Source organism: Leuresthes tenuis, unplaced genomic scaffold (assembly GCF_036924035.1).
Source record: "Leuresthes tenuis unplaced genomic scaffold, fLeuTen1.0.hap1 SCAF_15, whole genome shotgun sequence".
NCBI classification, from domain to species: domain Eukaryota; kingdom Metazoa; phylum Chordata; class Actinopteri; order Atheriniformes; family Atherinopsidae; genus Leuresthes; species Leuresthes tenuis.
In genome coordinates this window covers 17,966,563-17,987,836 of record NW_027325369.1, presented here as the reverse complement: position 1 = coordinate 17,987,836, position 21,274 = coordinate 17,966,563, and the positions used below count along the sequence as shown (strand labels likewise).

Genomic DNA, 21,274 nt, shown 5'->3' with positions numbered 1-21,274 from the left:
CTGAGTCAAAAAACATCAACAAATATCCTGTATGCAAACAGAACGTCACGGCTCATTGTGCAAGCACTTAATATTTACATTTTTGGGCAATCTGTCATTGTGTGTCAAGATGTGAACAGCTGTTTTTGGACTTATTCCACCATCTAGTGGTGAGGCGTAGGCTGCGTACACAAGGCAAAACTCTTGTATGGCTGCAGCCTAATAAAAGCGGTCACAAGAGGTCGGTAAAACACATCTGCAAAGAAAAAACAAACGGTGAAGGTAAAATATTCATAGTTTACACTTTGGGTTATATTTATTAACAGGAACAAAATCGAGCAAAGTGGTTGCACACACATGTAGTTGTGCAGAAGAAGGGAAGCAGAAGTAAAAACTAGGACACTACAGGCCATTTACAGTTTTATCTTTAAACTTTTTTTAAATTAATTTGACCACTAAAGGGAAAGAAAGTAGTTGAGGAATATCAATACTTAACAAGAATGGCACTCAGAGTACGCAACATTGCAATTTTTAGGACAGCGATTTGAATCCACGTGAAATTCAGGCAGATTTTGAGCAATCATCGTGACAAACAAAACAAAACGAGACAAAAAAAAAACACAGAAATTGCACTTGAACATAACTCCAAGTCGCCTCTCTCCTCGCAGAGGTATTAAATTGTGCTTTATTACGTGGTTCAATACCTATGAAATCCAGGAATGTCTTTAAAGTTATGCACAAAGCCTTCATTCAACACTCGAGACTTCAACAGGTTTCTTTATCCGATGTGGTTCAGTCCTCGTCGTCTTCCTCTTGCTCGGGCAGGCAGCCGGGGCACGGCTCCATGGTAACGGCGACGCCCATACCGCTGCGTCCAACAGGCATGTCAGTGACGTGCGTCCATTCATTTCTTTCTGGACTGTAGCATTCGATGGTGGACAGAAAGCCATGCTGGTTGAAACCTCCTACATGAACACACACAGAGTTTTGGTAACCGAGGCTCTGAGCTGACTGAGAATCATACAACTCACAAGTTAAATCAAATTCTGCTTTTAGGTAATTTGTTTTCTCTGTTCATAATTAGCTAAATTTGACTTTTTGATTTGCAGGTGATATTTCCTCTTGTTTAATCAAATTAACAAAGATCTTTACTACTTCTGGGGGAAAGTTAAGAAACCTTATAGCCTAATTTCTAGTATTTTCCCCACTTTGAAATACCCTCTATGAGACATTTCCTGTAACCGTCTACCAGTCTGACATCGACTGGCAGAAAATGATCAAAATGACTCAAAAAACATTATTTCTTCTGTGTGATCTTTGAGGCGTTTCTTGCATGCACAGCCTGGTTAAAGTCACCCCACAGCATCTCAGTAGGATTAAGATTTAGCACCAAGATTTGACAAGGCCACACCACATCCCTTCATTTCTTTGTTTTGAGAGATTCCTTGGTGGCCTTGAAGCCCGAAGCAGACATTGTCATGCTTCAGCTTCTGGATAGTTGTGGCATTTCTCCATGAAATGCTACGGTTTGAGTTAAAACAGCTCTTCAGTGCTTCCCTTCTGATACAGAGCGTCCCCTTACTGTGGGTGGGATTAGCCGTTTATCACAGCACGTTTGTTCATTACATGATATCGATTACATCCAAAGCAACTTACAAGGGAAGAGTATATAGATGTAGAAAGTAGTAATTGCACAGTGTAAGTATTCATTTGTCACGCACACTGAATGTGATCTGTGGAAAAAAGAGATGTCAGTGGTTTATGTTGTCAACTGTCTGTGGAACTTTTAAGCGAACAAGGAGCTGTGTCGGTGTGTGTCTATGTGTGGTATGCAGAGAGTTGTTTACACCCACAGGTGACGAATCAACGCTCTGCAATGTGTGTGATATATCATCAGATATGTGCTTCTGCCCAGAGTGGAAAAAACTAAAACGGGGAACCAAACCACACCAAACCTTGCCGTGCCACGTAATGGAAAAGGACCAAATGTGTACCACCTTTCCTCAAGCACTCTCTGAGATAATGAGGAATTCAAAGTGGATGCTATGATGGTTAGTTGGCCAGGACCTGTTGCGGCAAAGCAGATCCAAAAGCATGATATTTACACCCCAGTGTTTCAAAGATGGGGGTTGAGGTCTTTGGTTAATGCCAATGATTTCCTCCTTGCACACTTTCCACAATCACAGATCAAACTGCATCTTTTTTCTTCCTTTCTTATCGCCTCTCAGACTCGTGCATCTACAATATTGTTACTGAAGGCCTCAGAGAGCTCCCTCTGTCTCACCATGGCGACACTACAATCCAGAGCAGAATGTCTCAGGCTTACGTAAGAGAGGCCTCTTCAAAATGTTCTGTGACGACGTTCTAATTATTTGCAGCTGATGCGTACAATTCCAAGCATGTAAAGACGTTCTAGCTTCTCCTCATAAGAAATTGCTAAAATTTAAAAATCGAACATTTCGCCTCAATCCTTTGCCAATATCTCTATTTTTACAACTGTACATATATGAATAAGTGCAATCAGTAATAAAGTTTATACTTTACTCGCTTCGACTATGAGCACATTGCTTGTTTGTTTTTTTTACATCACTATGGGACTGACCGAGGACATAGATGCGTCCCTGGTGGACTGTGACCCCATGTGCGCTGCGGCAGTGCTGCATGGAGGCCCTGGGCTCCCAGATGTTCCTCACTGTATTGTAACTTTCCACCGTGCACAGCTGGTTCTGCCCATCATAGCCTCCTATAGCATAGAGGTGGGAGTTCACGCACACCAGTCCTGCAAACACCAACAAAGAAGGAAAGGTTTGACACCCAGCAAAGATTATTCGCTCTCATCAAGTTTCAGATGAGTGCATTTAATACGTCTCTCCCAAAAATTCAGCTTGGCATTAACTTTGACAGGAAGACAGACTCAACGTGAAGATAACTTCGTAAAGAATGATTGATTAAATGATTAAATGACAGATTAAAGAAGGGTTGAAGATGATGTTGGGTCAGAACAAAGCTAACCATTTCTGTATGTTTTCTGCAAATTCTCTGCTCTTGATTCCCTTACACTGGGCAAAGGTCAGAGAGAGGACAGGATTATAAGAGACTACCCGTGAACACCAGTATGAAAACGACCCCCACACAGACATTCACAGATCTGTCTAAGTCTAGACCTAACTAGAGCCAACTCACCCAGTCCGCTGCGTACAGTGTTCATGGGAGCCACCTGATGCCATGTGTTTGTGTCAGGCTGGTATTTCTCAGCCGTGTTCCAGCGGATGTGTCCGTTATACCCCCCAACCACGTACAGAGCCCCCCCACACGCCACCACCCCGGCTCCCAGCCGAGCCACCGACATCGGACAAACAAAGGACCAGCGATTAGACTCCGGATCCCACCTGCAAACCAAACAGCATGTGGATAATCACTTGGCAGTTCTTGACAACATTACATGTATATCAGTTAAAATAAACACGTGTTAGTGACACAAACTTTAAACTGACACAGAGGGCTGCGGCCATATGCGGCAAACTTCTCAGTCTACATGAACCGGTCAACTTTGAGTGGATTAGTTTAAGCCCGCAACCAAGCTTAGCAACTAATAACAAGCTTTATTTGAAGCCAAAGATGCTGTAAAACCAGAGGGAGCAGACTGAGATAAAACCTGCAGAGGTCTCAAAAAAGACGTCTCAATGCCAAGCTTTCAAACTGGCATTTAGAAACAAAAAAAGAGATTTCAGATCTTTGGCTGAATTCATTTAAATGAGTTTGACACAAGGACTGGAAAGAGGAGAAAATAGCTAGCCTATCTACCTAAAAGCCCCTTTCTAACTAACACACTGAGTTTTGTTGTCTAATTGTCCAAAAAAATTAAACTGTAAAGTTTTAGTTATACAGGGTTTTATAGGCCCAAACTATTATTTTATGGATTCAACTGAACAGAAAGTTTAATTCATGAGCTTGAAAAGTGCCTTTAAAGGTTTTTTTTTGGTTGTCAGTATTCATTCTCAGCTTGGTTAGCTACCCTTAGCTTTAGCATCATATTAAATGTACAAACATGAAATCTACACAGTTTAACTTGTAGCGTTACAACAATTGTGTGCGTCTTCTACAATATCCAACAATTAACAGTAACGTCGCTAGATGTGATGGGAACAATCCCGTTGGGACAGAATGACCTGCTTGAGCTCCGGTTAATGATTTAAAGGATGTTGGCTCTATTGTTTGCTTAGGGGCTTATTCCAGCTGTAAACTTCTGATAATACACAGGCTGATATCACATCATCGGTAAGGCGCCCTTTAGAAACACTATAAATTAAAGTCCTGCGTCCTTATTCTGACAATGACCCTGGCCAAGTCACATTTAAACAAAGACATTAGAAAACAGACTCTCAGTTTAGCAGGAATTGTTTGGGAAGCAAGAGGAGAAGCTGTTTTGCCACCTATTACGACTGTAAACCTTTTAATCTCCTCTGATGCGCTTCACATTTCATTTCAGTAGTTTTACAAACTGTCATTATATGCTTCAGCTTCTCATGGGAAGACTTCCAACAGTTCTACTCGTTTTTTGTGTGACTTGCTTTCTTCGGAAACCTACACCTTTAAAAGAAATAAAGAAATAAAAATAGCATTCCAATCTAGACATTCCTGCCTCAACATGTTCTCAAAGAGTGCATCCTGTTGCCTGATGTGGCTTATAGCAGCAAGCTTCTTGCGTTCATATCATTACTCAGATATACCCTGAGGTGGCTTTAAGTGTGTACGAGAGAGAAGCTGTGGTAATTTAATTCATCTCTGTTAATAACGTCTTAAATTACTATTGGAGTGCCTGGTTAGAGAAATAAATCCTCACTAACACAGTGAACACTTTAGGAATGTCTCACCTCTCCACTGTGTTATGATGTATGGAGCCTTGTGAACCCCCGACAGCGTAGATGCAGCCATCCACCACGGCCACCCCAACCCTGTTCCTGGGGATGTTGAGGGAGGCTCGCTGGCTCCACTGGTTGGTCATTGGGTTGTAACAGCACAGAGCACTGGATTCCGTGTTATTCTGAAGCGACAGGTTCCTGCCTCCAATCTAGGTAAAAAAAAAAAAGAAAAAAAAGAACATGAAACAAGATATAACATGAAGTTGAAGAGTGAGAATAAGAAGGTGACTAATAAATGAAGAAAGATGTTTACAAGTACAGAAGCACAGAGCTAAAAGAAAATCATTCACACAGTTGACCTCCTTTCATAGCTCTTGTAATGTATACTGTCAGACAAGGATTCAAATTCAAGTCATTACTGGTATGACATCACTGATGCAACCTACAGTGTAGACCAGTCCAAACAGTGCACAAGCTCCCAGGCCGCTGCATGGGGTCCCCATGTCAGCCAGTGTTAGCCAGACGTTCCTCCTGGGATCATAGGCCTCCGTGATGGCCAGCGAATGTTGTCGGTATCTAGACAGAGAAAAGTCACAGTGAGCAGGTAGGTAATCAGAGGAATGACCTCATCAAGTATCACATCTTTACTGGGAGTATGTAACGTAATCTGGAAAAACAGTCATTTCTTACTTTGGATGGAGGGATTGGAAAGTTGTTGTTTTTTTTTTGATTGTGCGTGAATATGACCTAAAAATATCTGAAATATCAGGCGGAGTTCACGCTGGGCAGGTCACCACCAATCATCAATTTACCTATCATGCATGTTTTTGGACAGTGGGAGAAAGATAACCCACCATGGCACAGAGAGAGCATGCAAACTTCTCTGCAGCCTCCTGTTTATTCTATACTTGTTCAATTGTAGGAATTCTCTATTTACTGTGGAGACTGTGAGTAGCAGAAGCATGTGAAACACTGTCTTGAGTATCGGTTGTTACCCTCCCCTGTGTACAGCTTCAACTCTGGTAATTTCCCAGATCAAGTGCCACAGAGGAGCCAAATTTGAAAAAAAAAATTAAAAAAAGAAGATGGGTCAAATTTATGTTCAACATTAATGCAAAATCTTTTGTTCAGTAAGGTGTATATAAATTTTACCGGCCGTTTATTGTTGGCTGTTTGCCACAGTTTGAGATTTGATATATCCTTCAATACAATTTACATGTAGTTATCTAGTCAAGCACTTTGTGTACTTTAATAAATAGATATTAAATAGAGTCTGCAGTTTGCATGTTCTCCCCGTGTATGCGTGTGTTCTCCCCGGCTTCCTCCCACCGTCCAAAAACATGCCTGTTAGGTTAACAGGTGACTCTAAATTGACCCGAGGAGTGAGTGTGAGCTTGGATGGTTGTGTGTCTCGTTTGTCTCTGTGTGGCCCTGTGATGGACTGGTGACCTGTCCAGGGTGTCCCCTGCCTCTCGCCCAATGACAGCAGGGATACGCTCCAGCCCCTTGAGACCTTCTCAAGACCTTCTCAAACGTCTGACTTCTGAGTTCAAACTAAATGGAACACTGCTGCATTTAGTTCATGTCTAAACAGAAACACCAATTTCTCACTTATAAATGCCCTTTTATCAACATCCAAGTATACCTATTGCTTTTATTCGCCAGAATTTGTAACTTTTACTTGTCTGTAAAGCGCCACTGACTGGACAGGGCACTAAAGGGGCCAATAAGATTCTAGCAGGTGCTACAATCCGCCCATTTTGTTGGCTTTCCTCAAATGAACTGTTACCTTCAGGTCTTTCTACTACATATGTACTCATTCAAAGTCAGAACTTTGACCTGGACACTATGAAACATTAACTTCTTTCACTGGGTGTTTAGGCAGACTGTGTGGTTGCATGGCCCAGTAAACCCTTTAGTTTAGACGGTCACACAGCCACATGTCTTAAATTAGCAGGTATAATTCAGTATTCAGTGTTTCAACAATGGTTAGAGGCCATTCTGCCTCAAATGCAGTGAAATGGGTCCAAACTATGATGCCACTATCTCTACCACAAAAGATAGGAAAAGGTTCTTATGCTGGAATATAGTGTTAAAATGTGTCCTCAAAAGAAAACACTGTAGTCTACGTAAGATTTTTCCAGACAGCCTTGTAGTTTGTCCACACGATTTTGACAGTAGGCTGAATATCCTTATAGAAAGCAGTGTCTTTCTTCTTGCATCCCTGCCATGCACTATAGTTACCGGTGCAGTGTTCTCATGAACTCATGAACATTACTAATCAATATAATAGTATGTTATTTGAACAGCTGCGCTTTGTTGAGCAGGAGCGGAAGACCTGGAAGGGTTCCAATATGATTATTCTTACTTGTAGTATTGAGTTAAAACATAATATTTCACCCACTTAGCATAAAATGCTAGCATATAACCTAATAATCCTTCTAATAACAGGAAATTCATTTTTGGTTCATGTTGCCCAGCCCTGCTCTGCAAGGTGATTTTACTGATAAAAATGTGGTCTGAAAGGGTGTATAAATCAATGAAGATATGTGATACGCACCCGCCAGCCACATAGATGAGTTGGGTTCCACGGATCGGTGCAGGGGGCAGCTTCCTTAGTGTCATTTCCTGGAAGATTTTAGACAGGAAGTCCTTACAGGAATTGGCCTAGAGCAAACACATGAAGAAAATACAAAAATAAATTTTTTATAACATTTCTAAAAACAAATACCAACATAGAATGTAGATTCCCAATAATACTAAAGGGCTGGAACAAACTGATAATGATTAATTGATTAATTCAATTGTATCCAAGTAGATGATGCTCCATTGTTTCTACATCACTGTCTTCGTCAGAAAGAATGCCTGATATTTATAAAAGTACATATTTCAACGCGCTGTCAGACCGTCTACACACCAACTGTGAGGTGTATGCGCTGCACTACTTGTGCAGAACTTCCTGATTTTCATTTCAGCTCTCGTGTGAAGAGATTGGAATAAACAGTGTGTTGAGCAGCCGGGGCTCGAGCTGTGTCACAGCAGCGTGCGATCAAGAGTTTCAGCCTGTTTACCATGCATGACATAAGAGTCAGGGTAGCGATTCTCAGCAAAAATACACAGCCAAAGTATTTGTTTTTCGTTATGTTGATCTCGCACAAGCAGGAATACATCTTTTTTCAAGCGTGTAGGCAAAAAAAAATCACAAACAATACAATTACAGGTTATCAGTTATGATGGTAGTTTTATTTTCGTTATATCCGTCATACACATCTCGACTTCTGGAATTGTATCAAACTTGGATGACACGAAACTCAAAAGTACGCACACGCAGCTGGCCTAAAGCCGGCCTGATGCCGTGGTTTACCTTGCTGAGGATGGGGCAGGACAGGAGCTGGTTCTTCAGGAACTTAGGAGGCAGCGCAGAGATGTGAACCGCATTCAACAGCGCATGCAGATACTGGGCTCTGCCCTCCATGTCCCAGCGCACCCAGTCTGTGCAGGCCTTATACACCTGGTGAGGATTTTATTTTAATATCAACATACAGGTTCTTATCTATTAAGCTATCAGAAAATGTATGATATTAATATTGTCACACACCTCAGACTCACAGAGCACCTTGAGGCTGTCCTGACTGATGAGCTCCAGCAGCTGGCAGTGAGACAGGCTGAAGAACTCGTCTACTTTGGTCACCTGGGTCCAAGAAAACAGCAGCAGACAGATCAAATTAATTTCACTTGGTAATGTAGATGGTAGGGGCGCTCACAACTTTAAACCTTATTTTGCAGTGCTCGATTTTGTCCTTGAAACAAATTAGCAGTGCCAGTATTTTAGATAAAAACATTTCACCTGTGCTTTTCCCAAAGTAATCTGATCATGAAAGGATACCATGTTCTGAGACATATTCAGTATTTACCAACCAATGACATCAGCTTTTAAGGCGGGGCTCATAAATACGCCGATGTCCCGTCGCAATTTTGTCGAAAGATTTTCAGTTACTTGCTGTATTTCAGAAGTCAGTTGACATCTGTTTGATATACAGACAAAATGAAAAGTGCTACAACTTTGCTGCTGCTGAGCTGTTGCCTGTCAGGGGCTTTGGTTCAGACAGAGATAACAACACAGTCTGACCTCAGCACTCAGTTGCAAGCGCTGAGCGCCACAGTGGAGGAGCTGCGGTCGATGGAGAGCAGGCTGACAGCAAGTGAACGCAAAGTCCAAGACCAGGAGGAGTCGGTTAAAGATCTAAAAGCAGAGCTGGATGAGACCAAGAAACAGCTTCTTCACTACAATGAGCAGGCAAAGGAGATGCAAAAAAGGCTGGCAGGTAAACATGCAGAATGATGCCAAAATTACAAAGGCTATCAGTGATCTGGTGGATTAAAAAAGAAAGAAGATGACTTGCCGCCAATTAACGGGCGACTCATGGGGCCACAGCTGTGACAAAGATAATAAATCTCTTATGCCATATTTCCTCAGATCAGCCAAAAGTGGCTTTCTCTGTGGCTTTGAATGGAAATGTGGGGCCCTCCAACGTGGAAACAACTCTGGTTTTTCCAAAAATCTTGACTAATGTCGGCAATGCATACAACGTGTACACAGGTATGGACTGGAGGGAACATACTTTGTTTAAAGCATAAGAGACCGAATGATAAATGTCCGTTATGAGACTAGAAAAACTTATTTTCGCTTATCACTTTTTTTCTTCCAATGCAGGATTCTTCACAGCCCCTGTTTCAGGCGTCTACTTCTTCAGGTTTAATGTCATGGATGGCCGGTACAACAACCACATGGGTGCAGCATTGTACAAGAACAACGAAAGAGTTCTTCTCAACTATAGTTGGAATCACTGGGATGACCATGAGCATATGGCCAATGGTCTAGTCCTACAGCTCAATCAGGGTGATGTTGCGTACATGCGTCTTCCTGCATGGTACAGACTCACTGAATTTGGTGGAAACAACTTCAACATTTTCAGTGGTTTCCTTCTTTTTGCCATGTGAAAAAAAACTTGGGAGTAAAGAAAAACCCAAACTTTATTTGAAAATGTTAATAGTTCCATCAATTCACTCTGACCTGGTTTGAATTCCTCATTAAAAGAAAGCTACGCTTTGCATCTTTGTGAAATTGCTGTTCTTGTGCAACTTACCTCGCTGAAATGTGTGTTGATGTACTCTCTGCACCGCTGGTGCAGTTCTGTACAACCGATTTCTTCTGCGAAACGCGCAATGCCGATGACGTTAGCCGGTTCCAGGTGCTTAGTGAGGAAATCGCAACATGCTTTGGCCACGTCCTCCATCTGATACCTTGCAGAGTATAACGGAGGGGGAAGAAAGGAAAGAAAACATCAAGTGAAATGAAGTCTCAATTTCTCTCAAACACAGCGTGCTATCGTTTAAGCATGTTTACCTCATAGCCCCCAAAAGAACATGCAACACACACTTCTCTCCCACTGTGATGTGGGAGGTGTAGGCGAAGTCTATCAGTCTTCCCACCACCTCAGGGCACACATCGCGCAGGGTGACCTCTGAGGCGCGGCATTCTTTGAAGCCTCTGGTAAACATCGCTCTGAAGTATGGGCTGCAGGAGGCCAGCACCACCTTGTGCACCTGAAACAAAGGGTTTTATGATAGAGAAATGCTGCATACGACTGAGAAATATCAAAGCGGGGCAGAGAAACGATTGTATAAAATTGTTAAACATATAAAGCAAACACAGTACACAAAATTTATAAAATACCAAAAAAACTTAATATAGTCCTTTAACCTCTGATTAGCTGATAAAAAAAAGGCTTCTTAAAATCTAACACCATCTCGACAATTAATTTGATCATCTCATTTTTCCTCTATCTTTCTTGTTTTCCGTATTGCAAAATTAATCATTAATCCATTTGCTTTCGTCAAGCAGCATTTGAAAATGGTTCAACAAATATCAATTAACAAAACAGAAGATTAAGTCTGAGTAAATAAATCACAAAGAAAAACGCATGATCCCCTAATGCCAGTGCTCAAATTGTGCAATTTTAAAGAGACCGATCCTTATCTCCACCAGAATTGAATTGTCATTGGTCATGCTCTGAATCTCCACTAAGTTTCACAAAGTTCACAAAGTTCAGCTTTATTTAATCCTGCTGACAGACAGCCCATCAAACAGACGATGTGATGATCGTTTCCACCACTTTGTCTCACTTTAGCTGAAGTTAGAGCAGAACCAAAAGGAGTTTTGCCAGCAAGCATTTCATCTTCACATTCAAAATAAGACAGACGTTATTCCACCGAACCACATTTGGATGCCACATGTATAAACACATGTTAGGATGTCCAGATCCCCACACACTCTTTTCTCTGCATTTATTATGTGTTACATTAGCTGGTGTCATTTCCAAACGTATGAATACAACTTTATTTCCAGTTCAAGATTTGTAAGGTTCAAAAAGCGTTTGTCCGGTTCTCTGATGCGCCAACAAAGCTTAAGATGAAAAAAAAAAGAGATAAAAAGGTGAAGGCCCTGCAACTTGGTGCAGTTTTTGGGAAAGTGCTCAAAGTTTTTTTTAAAGAGTTGAACGAAAAAATAAAAACAGATTTAATTGGTGGTTGAGAATAGTCCTTTGAAAGAAAATTGGAAAGTGCAAGTCAGACCTTTAAAATAATCAGAACTCGGAATCGGCCAATAAAAACGATGCCTTCGGAGACATGTGCAGATGCTGTTTAAATGGAAAAAAGAATACAGCGCAGACATTTGTCACATGCACAGCCTGTCAACCACAAATCTACGCACTCACAAAGACATTTAACCAGCTAACTGAGTTGTGCTTATTTTATGGCATATCATGCTGCAACAGACCGCATCATGCACAATAAAGTGGCAATACAGTACATAGGAGGAAGTAGCTCCATTTAGACTAATAAAAAAAGTCTGTGTGTGCAGTTAAGATAAAGAAAGCTTTACATGGGCCTCTGGTTAAGTTGGGTTTTTCATCTTTGCTGGATGATGGACACCAAAAGAGATCCCCTCCAATGAAATCGAGTTTTAAACTTTGTTAGCGATGTCCATGTGCTGCTTTTTAATTACGTAAAACACGAGTAAAAGAGAACATTGACAGCATGACTAAGCATTTTAACTGTGGAACTGCAGCGGAGCGAGAACAGTCTCCAATCTACAGATTGCAAAAAGATTAGAAAAGAAAAACAGGCGTAACAACCTGAGGAAACTATTCTCCCATGCGGTGTGAGACTCAAAAGACATTTGTTGTCTTATCACTGTTCCTTTTGAAGATTAACAGTATGTGATGTCTTGTAATCTTGGCACTCTGACACATTAATTCGCAGGCATCCTTGGGCAGTTCTTTTCTTCAGAATTGGTATCTGCAAGTATGACTAATTTAGAGTTGAACAATACTGGGAAACAAAAACCTGACCAGCTTAATACAACAGTTACATCACTTTAGTAGTTTCCCCTGCAGATTTGAATAAGTTACTTGTGTTGTCTCATGTTGTGCCAACAATCGCAAGGCACCGTTAACACAGTGCCTGTTTTGGTTAACAACAACTGAGACATTTGTGGGTCACATTTCACCGCATTTCATTTCATGACACCAAATCTGCATTTCTGTCCACCAACTAATTTCACAGGCAGAACCTGTTTGTCAACTCTGTGTGAACAAACTCTGCGTTTTGTAAAAGTGAAACAAATAGAGAAACCAACGCATCAAAGGAGTTTTCAGTCGGAAGAAATCCCATCGGACTCTGCGGCTTTTACAAAGACCATCAACTGGGATTTAATGGACTTGACTGCAAAACCAAAAAAAGAACACAAGCAAAATGTGCCCTGATATTCACAATGAGGGAATGCAAAAGGAGACCCAAGATAATATAATATATATATAATATAATATATACCCTTGGCTTACTTATCAGAATATTACAAATCTCCTATTTTGTTGGATAGAGTATTTTCGCACTCAGTATGGTTACATGCACATTTGAGTGGAGCCGTAGTTGCAGCTTGACTGGGCCATTGAACTGGACCACCAACAGTCCCAGTATACCCACAGAGGAAGGGTGATTGACTGCAGCATGTCCGTTCAGGTCATTGTGCCGTTTCTAACTTTCTCTGTGCAAGATCAGTGTACATGTAAGTCTAACTCAATTCTCTACAAAGTGTAAGTTACCATAATGGTGATTTTATCTGATAAGATTGCCATTTTAGTGAAGAGCGACCGTCTGGAGGTTTTTAGTGAGTTTTAAGTGAGTAAGTTTTAACATACAAGAGAATCCACATTCCCAACCACATCATCTGGTTGTGTTCGTCTGGTTTTAAGAAGCTCAGTTTTGTACGATTTCGGTTGGACCAAAACATATGCATTTCAAAAGTCCAGTTTTTGGTCGGACTTACACAAAAATGATTTTTTATTTTTTTTTTTAAAAGTGTCACGTAAACCTGATCAGTGTTTCGACGTAGTTGAGGGTGAGCAGGTATCATCAGCTACATGCCACCGGGAAAAGAGAAGACACATACTTTTCCCATTTTGAACGGTGCACTTACATGAGCCATCTTCAAACACAAAGGCATGTTTTCAAATGGAAGGAAGCTCTTGAAAAATAGGGTGTGTGTAGGCCCAGATAGTGCACCTTAAATGTCACCCAAAGCTCCAAGAAACAGAGATATACACACGCTTTAGTATTTTCATGCAAAAGGATTTATCCCGTTGTCTTGAACTATCACTCTCACTCACTTTTTTCAGCAGCCTCGCTATTATAAAGTCACAGTTCTCAGATATGTTTGTATGGTCAAATTCTCCTGGCAGAGCCAGTTAGGGCCCAGTTAGGGTGTGCACATCTTCCACCGTGACAATATAAAAAGTGGAGCGTTTAGCACAGCAAGGAATCAGTAATAGCGCTACATGGACTGTACTCATACAGCGCTTTTCTACTCTAGTCCACTTAAGGCATTTTTGCACTACAAGACACATGCTCCCATTCAAATGCTTTTAGTCGCAAGGGCAAGTTGGCCCTCTTCAGTTTCTTGATTACGGATCAGTGGATGCACTTTGTTTTTTTCCAGCCAGCAACACCTTTTTAGTTCTCAGGAGGACACTTCACCCAGCAGAAAGCTCTCCATTAGCCAGGAACTATTTGGAGTCATGATGGGTGCAAAGCTATAATAAAGCTTCTTCAAGATTAAGAATTAAACTTGAGTCATATAAACGCCCCCTAAAATGGATCTAATGCAGATTATTATTATGCAATCATAATGTGGCAACTTCATTGTGATTTGAATTACCTTGAAGTCCACCGTCCTCTCCTTGTAAGTAACATGTAACACAAGGTCGCACAACATCTCCTGCCGTCTCAACTCATCCATGACCATCAGGGATCTTGAGGCGTGGTTCTCGAGGGTGTAGTCAAGATAGCCAGAACCGTGCATCGAGGGAACCACGATAGCCGAGAAATCTGAGTCACGCGTGGGACGTTTCTTCCGCATAGGGCAATGCATACTGGAGATAGTGAAAGGGGTCAACCCAGATTTAGTTTTTCTGTCATATAGTCCTGTACAGTTCAAGGTGTCTTGTTCTTATCCTGCTGGAGTCCGACCTTCAAAAGAGGAGAGTCATTTGGTCTTTAGCTCATAGATGTTAAGGCTAAAGTGAGGAGATGTCCTTAGGTGCTCCATTTTGCAAAATAAAATAAATAATTAACACAAAAATCTATTTAATCACTGGACATTTCCCACCAAATAAGGAATGTCAGCAGCAAAACAGTACTCTCCACTGGTGATCACAGCCATAGCTAGAAAAGCCAGTTGCAGCAAAAAATAACTTAGGGTCATGTGTTTAAATGCACAAAAATGGGGGAGGAACAAACTCGATCCACATAACGCTCCATCGTCCACGTATCCAGGCTCCAACATGGCTGACAACATTCGTGTCCCGAGCAGACCGCTCCCAAGTCAAACCATCAGAAAAATCTTCTTGGTCCAGAATTGACAGAATTCATTGGTTTGTAAGTAATCCACAGTAACTCTTCAGAGGTCCCCCTGACACTTACTGTCCCACACAAGAAAAGGAAGTGTGCAGCTGCAATCAGTGCTATCTTAGTAGGGATTCCTATAAGCTGAACTGTTTTGATGGTTATCCTGTAAAGAAGAAGAAGAAAAACGGTTAAGAAATGCTTTGAAATAATTAAACTCTCATGCGAATATTTGTTCCTTTGCGTGAATCACAAACTTCCAAGTTTCACTTCCTTGCAGCTGAAACGGAAAAGATGCACCCTGAAGCGTTCACTGCAGGAAATGGTCAATGTGTTTGCCATTTCAGTTATTTTGGGGAAGCTGTTTTCTTTCCCAAACCTTTACGAGCATGTTGTTCGTTTACAGCGAAGGTTCTGATCTTCGGTTATTTCCTTTCTAACTACTTAAGTGGCTCTGTTAAATTCAGTCTACGGCCTCAAGCGTCACAACATGACATGCCTCTAAGTCACAGCTGAGTTGTATTGTCAGTGAGCCACACCTTGTGTGAGAAAAAATGTAATATTTTTAATATTCTGAAATCCCTGTTATTTCAAATAATAATAAATACATTACTTTCTTTATAGGTCATGTGAATATTTAGTCAAACCGATAGTTGAAAAAAACTCAGGGAGCTGAGAGCAAACCGTCAGCGTGCGAGTCATGCAGGAATGATTGAGGCTCTCCAGACAGCAGCTGTCTGCTAAACAAACACAGCGCTCGTGTTCTTACCATTTAGACGAATGAACGAATAAATTAACTCGAGCCAGAGACCAGAAGCCAGAGACCTCTCTGAACTTACTTATTATCTAGATATGATGCAAAACCAGTTCTCAGAGCCGAAGAAGGCTGGTTGACTCATGTGACTTATCTTACCTGTCTGGCATGTGTATTAAATAAGTAAACATTAGTTACACACTAATAATATTCATCCTGCTCTGGCATTTGAGAGCAGCAAATGTGAGAAAATTACGTTATCAGACAATTTTTTTTTTTTCAAGATCTCTTCATGTTGACACATTTCTGTGATTCCAGGAAATGTTTGTAGTGTTTTTTTTTTTCATCATTCCATTCAAGTGCCAGGCAACACGCTATAAGCCCTGCACGATGATTAATGGTGCCACTGTCGCTAATTAAGAAAATCATAACGGAGACTTGTCACTTAAGTCTGACGGGTACAAGCTAAAACTTGTTATAGGATTTACAACAAAAAAAAAAAAAAAACACAAACAAAGAAAACAGAAAAAATAAATAACATTTATTTCAGTGTAAAATGTAATCTGAAAATCTAACTTACCCACTTACACGGTAACACAGTTTTGCCATTGTGTTCCTTTAATCCAGTATGACATTTCTGAATTCCCCATATTTGTTTAGGATTACAGTATGCAGCTATAAACCAGTCTATGTTTGTGTTGGGCTGACTGGTGCCAGCAATGCCCCATTCACATGAACACACTCTTAACTAAAGTTGTGTGACTACTTGGTGTGACTTTTCAGCTTAAGGCTCCATCGTGGCAGTGTGTTGATGATACGCAGAGATTTGCATACACACACACACACATATCTTAATTATTAATCTCTCTGGAGCAAGTTGCACCTCCTGGAGCTGAAAGGGAAACCATTGCAAAACAACACTTCACTGAGTGACTACCTGAGACAACTTCCAACCCCAAGCACATTTTCAGCCTGGTTATAAAAGGTTCTTGGTCTACGGTAGCTTATCAAATGCATTTCAAACACATGCAGTGTACATTTTCTTTGTGGTAAGCTCTGCTGTGGTGGTTTCTTTTCCACACTTCCAGTCATTCAGCATTAAACATGCACACAGCGTCCCCATCTAAGCTACACACTGTTAACTTGTTGAAGGACTGCATTTGAGGGCATCTCAGTTGCCTCCGGGCTGGTTAGATTCCTATATTTTGAGAAGTTCCCCAAAACAACGTGCACATCAAACCTGCTTCATGGCTCTGGCCTCAGCTCAAACATCAAGCAGACTGAATAGCATACATAAAAAAATATATACGTGCTATAAACAGGGCTTTTTCCCCCATCTATTTTCTTTTTTTCACTACATTGATTTGGATAACTAAGCCTACAGTGCCTGCTAATACTGATCAGATACAAATGTAAATCTGTACACATCAATGAAGACAGAAGTCAAAGAAGACTAAGTGGGAGATTTCCAGGGAGTGCACCCATTAATTATAATTACATGTAAAGGTGGTTAATCTGAATCAGTCATAGCTTTTATCCTTGTTTTAGGATGAAAGAACAGAGTGGTTTTTTTAAAAGTTTTTTTTTTAAACTCTGAGTGCCTGAGAGTGATTAAGATATCACTATCAAAAACATTATTAAATATACATATGAGATTATATAACCACTACTTAGTGATGTCACTTGAACTGGCTTCTTTAAATCCCTTTTTGGTTTGATATAATTCTTAAAACTACCTGTTAGATAACCTAGAACACTTTATCCAAGGTCTCAACTGACACAGAGAGAGAGAGAGAGAGAGAGGGCCCTGTGACCTGGTACAATATTAGAGAAAATGTAGTCTTATCTATCTATAGCTTTATCATAAACACTTAGTGGCCTTTTCGTACTTAAAAAAAATAAAATCATTTTTATACACTCATTTACAGTTCTTTCAAAATAATGGAAAATTACAATTGTGAAATGCTTGATAGAACTACCCAGAAATACAAGGATTTAGAAATACAAGTCTAGAACTACTTCCTGTCCAGCAAACATGAAATCTCTGCATTCCAGTGTGTCACTTGCCGCCATTTAGAGCAGAACTAATCCACACTTTAACTCCTTCCCGTTAGCTACGGTGCATCTGTTTGTGTAAGGATCCTCAGAATCAACATACGTGCGATCGGCGCATCAATTTCTATCACGAAAGGGACAAATTTGGACCCTGCGAGTGACAAACCTTTTAGTAATTATTTCCAGATCGTCACAGTTTTCATCTGCCTGCGTTTTGCACGTTTGGCCCGAGCAAAGCAAAAGGTTCTTTGAGGAGAAGGAGAGCAGCTTTGCCGAGTTGCACAATCAAATCTGCTCAGCCTCAGGCTTTCTCACAACTCACCCTAAAGTCAGTCAGCCCGTTTGTTGATCATATGACCAAAAGAGTCGGACACGGCGTTAAAGAGAGCAGCACAAAGGAAGAGAAATTGTGAGGGGAAGAGAGAGGAAAAACAAAGTAGTAGAAGAGGACAAAATGAAAAGTTGAAAATTCAGTTGGTGAGAGCTATAAAAGGAAGAGATCATTTGGGGTGAAGAGATTCATTAATACAGTACAGCTACATAGTTTTCCATAAAGGGCCATTGTGCCTGAATAGGTCAACCCCCTTAAAGCCTGATTAAGAGGACAGTGAACAGCGCAATGTGCAAAGCTTAGAGCATTTCCCCGTGTCTGTGAGAACGTTGACACGAGTTCTGAACGGCTTATTGATTTCAGTTCCAGATGTGGAAAAGCCTGTTTGATCAGTGACCTGATCAGTAACAGTGACAACGCAGTTTGGTTTCAGCACATTTTTTCCTCAAACAACGGCTCGAAAGTGAGAAGTGGCATTTTGTGGCAATAACCAGATGAAAATCCTACTTTTTACATCCAAAACAAAGAGTTCCGGTCATTTTTGTCCTCGTTAGTTTTGTCTGCAGGGTTTGCTTGGTGCACAAACCACAGGGTAAAACACATGGGACAGGAGTTAACCATTTACAGATTGGTTCTGTTGGCAGGTCGCACACAGGACAGAGCAGCAATCTGCCGTCTCTGGTCGGTCCTTTAAATAAGGAGGGAAGATTCCTTTGAATAACCTTTTGAAAACATGCCATCTAACCCTGCTGAGATTTCAAAACTAAACATGCCATGAAATGTTTACAGCTGCAATATCTAGCAGCTTTTGTCAAAGGCTGCCAGCGACAAAAGAGCCATCAAAGGAGACATGGAGGGCTATTTTAATCCCACACTCCCAACACACTGTGTTAACAAATGCTGGATAATAAAGTGAGCAAGAATTCGAGCAAAGCACCACATGTGACATAGCCTTGGAATAACATCTGAAAACATAGGAGCATTTCTCAGTTTTCCTCCCGATCACACCCGTATCCCAAACCGTAAACACTTAGCGAGCTTCGACATTGACAACACCTCCATATCTCAAAAAGCTTGTGAAGTAACACGTGGGAACACGTTGAACTGATAATCCACTGATAAAAGAAATACGTAATGTCTCCAACAACGTCAACAAAGCAGTATAAGGTTGTGGTGCTCCTGTGTGTGACATTTGTCTTCACAACTTAATCATTAAGCAATTTGCATATATATTTGCTTAGTATATAAAATGCTTAGTGCACTCTTGTTTAAGCTTTTCTTCCATAGTTTTGCATCCAGAACTCTTAGTGGGTCGGTCGGAACTTAAAGGTTCAGTGGCTTATTCTGTCCATTGAGGTGCATCAGCAAATATTTATGAGTTAGATATTTCTTGATGCGAAAACTGACAGATTTCTACAATTTCCCTCCTCGTTTTCTGGTGTTTTATAGAATAAACTTTATCAATGTGCTAATCAACCGACGAATGGAAAGAGGTCTTTGAATCCTTTAACAGGAACGAAATTGTTGCTGATCAGAGCCTTGTGATCGATTAGTAGTGTTAGATTCTTTCATCGAGTTGAGCTTTCGGAATGACAGCAAATAAACCTGCAGCATGATCTGTCAGCTTTGGTATCAAGGTTCACACCGTGACCAAAAGTTTCAATTCCCTTTCAGAAGTCTGCGCACCACAAAAGAAATGCGCTAAAAAGACGATAAAACTTAGTACTCACTACTTACTATTACTAAACATAGAATTTGGACGTGTTCCACGAATAGTGTGATTGTTGCTATGAAAAGTAGCATCACGAATGCTGCTGTAAGATCACAAATAGTCGAGAAAAGTGTAAACAGAGGAATTTATCCGAAGGGCGCGTCAACAAGACGAGTGAAACTGGTAGACAAGCAGCTGTGGATTCACTCACCAACAACACCTGAAGTCAGCTGCTGAACTCCGTCTCACAACAAAACATAGTGGGAACAGAAGTGATCTCAAAGCGCAGCTGGGAGTCGTTTCACTACAGGATGTGCTCTCAGGAAACTGCACGTCTGTCCTCCTCTACGTCAAAGGGAGAAATGTGCAGAGTGTCGTCGCCGACTTACGTCGCTGCGGGCGGATGTCCAATGGCTGTGCGGTGGTGGTGGTGCTGCTGGTGGTGGTGGTGGGGAGGAATTTCTACCTTACATGACTCTGCAACCTTTTGCATCGCAAACGCTGTGCAGGTAACGCGCGTGCACGAAGAGCTCCAAAAAGTCAGGGGTGTATTCGTCAAACTGAAACTGAGTGCCGCGCGCAAGATAAGACAGCCTTATGTAAGAGTTACACAGCTGAAACACACCGCTGCAGGAGGAATAGGCACAGTGTATCCACCCAATACACACACGTACTCACTCCTCCTCTCTCATTGTCAGGAAACTATTCCACAGAGGAAATCCGAAACTGTTCCCGCCCGATTTGATTGATGAGTCAGATTTGAAAGACCATTTTATTAGCACATACTGCCCTGATTAATCATCTTGGCTGGCTTTTGTGTTTTTAATCTTTCTGCAAATGTCAGATGCAACAGCGATACATTTGGAAGATTATGCAAAGGACGCATGATTTCTTATTTTAAATACCAGATGAATACTGGGAGATTAGAGGCCTGTGAAAAAGTAAGCTTAAATAGACTCTATGCCTATGCTTAAAAAATGTTGAATAAAAAAAACCTCAAATAATGTAGCCTGCAACCCTAAACCCACTCTCCACATATTAAAACTGGCATATTGCCATTGCTTTACCAAGTTGAACAGAGTTATTCAAATGATAAAACGTCTGAAGATATAACAGTCAAAGATGTTGGGACCAAAATCTAATATTTCAACACCTTTTGTAACAATTAATGCAAAACTGCGTAATGTAACTCCTAAAGTCACAGTTATAGGAATTAATGATTTCCATGTCCACATGAACAAACCGATACTGCCTTTTGAGTCAGCTAAGCCAAATTTCTCATGCAAGGGCATGTCATACAGTCTACAGCACATAGTAGAAGTTGGGATAACGAACAATCTCTTGCAAATTCTCTGCTCAAAACAAACATCCAATTTATTCTTCTACTCGTCACCATCTCAGTTTGGTATGTTATTTTGAACGATCCTGGCACGTGCGTAATTAGTGCACTCAGTAATCGCAGTTACAAATATTGTTGTTGGTCCTTTAGCTTTGCCTTGCTGTGAACTGCAACTATGCTCACTGGTGGACACAGACAAGTGCCTCCATTACAAAGTCCGCTATGAAAACTGCTTCCAATGGATTCACAGCTTGTATCTTTTTGAAGTTTCCTCTGT

The 21,274-nt window shown here is 41.0% G+C and overlaps 2 protein-coding genes across 2 annotated transcripts; one reads left to right on the top strand and one right to left on the bottom strand.

Annotated features, from left to right (window-relative positions):
• Positions 1 to 256: 256 nt before the first annotated feature.
• keap1a (kelch-like ECH-associated protein 1a) lies at positions 257 to 20,271 on the bottom strand. Its single transcript, XM_072364787.1, has 12 exons — positions 19,870 to 20,271; positions 14,122 to 14,973; positions 10,249 to 10,448; positions 9,989 to 10,145; positions 8,440 to 8,532; positions 8,206 to 8,352; positions 7,402 to 7,508; positions 5,288 to 5,417; positions 4,854 to 5,050; positions 3,163 to 3,368; positions 2,582 to 2,758; positions 257 to 944 (listed from the first exon to the last, which is right to left on the bottom strand). The coding sequence occupies exons 2-12, from the start codon at positions 14,332 to 14,334 to the stop codon at positions 772 to 774; spliced, it is 1,800 nt and encodes a 599-aa protein (XP_072220888.1). The 5' UTR covers positions 14,335 to 14,973; positions 19,870 to 20,271; the 3' UTR covers positions 257 to 771.
• On the top strand, positions 8,822 to 9,941 carry LOC140269790 (cerebellin-1-like). Its single transcript, XM_072364788.1, has 3 exons — positions 8,822 to 9,166; positions 9,319 to 9,441; positions 9,556 to 9,941. Exons 1-3 carry the CDS (start codon positions 8,887 to 8,889, stop codon positions 9,840 to 9,842), a joined length of 690 nt encoding a protein of 229 aa, XP_072220889.1. The 5' UTR covers positions 8,822 to 8,886; the 3' UTR covers positions 9,843 to 9,941.
• Positions 20,272 to 21,274: the final 1,003 nt, after the last annotated feature.

Coding starts and splice junctions, on each gene's coding strand:
- LOC140269790 (XM_072364788.1), top strand. CDS start 8,887: ATGAAAAGTGCTACAACTTTGCTGCTGCTGAGCTGTTGCCTGTCAGGG. Junction 9,167..9,318: donor GATGCAAAAAAGGCTGGCAG/GTAAACATGCAG, acceptor ATATTTCCTCAG/ATCAGCCAAAAGTGGCTTTC. Junction 9,442..9,555: donor TGCATACAACGTGTACACAG/GTATGGACTGGA, acceptor CTTCCAATGCAG/GATTCTTCACAGCCCCTGTT.
- keap1a (XM_072364787.1), bottom strand. CDS start 14,334: ATGCATTGCCCTATGCGGAAGAAACGTCCCACGCGTGACTCAGATTTC. Junction 10,449..14,121: donor AGAGGACGGTGGACTTCAAG/GTAATTCAAATC, acceptor CCTTTGTTTCAG/GTGCACAAGGTGGTGCTGGC. Junction 7,509..8,205: donor CCTGCCCCATCCTCAGCAAG/GTAAACCACGGC, acceptor TGTTTGCTCTAG/GCCAATTCCTGTAAGGACTT.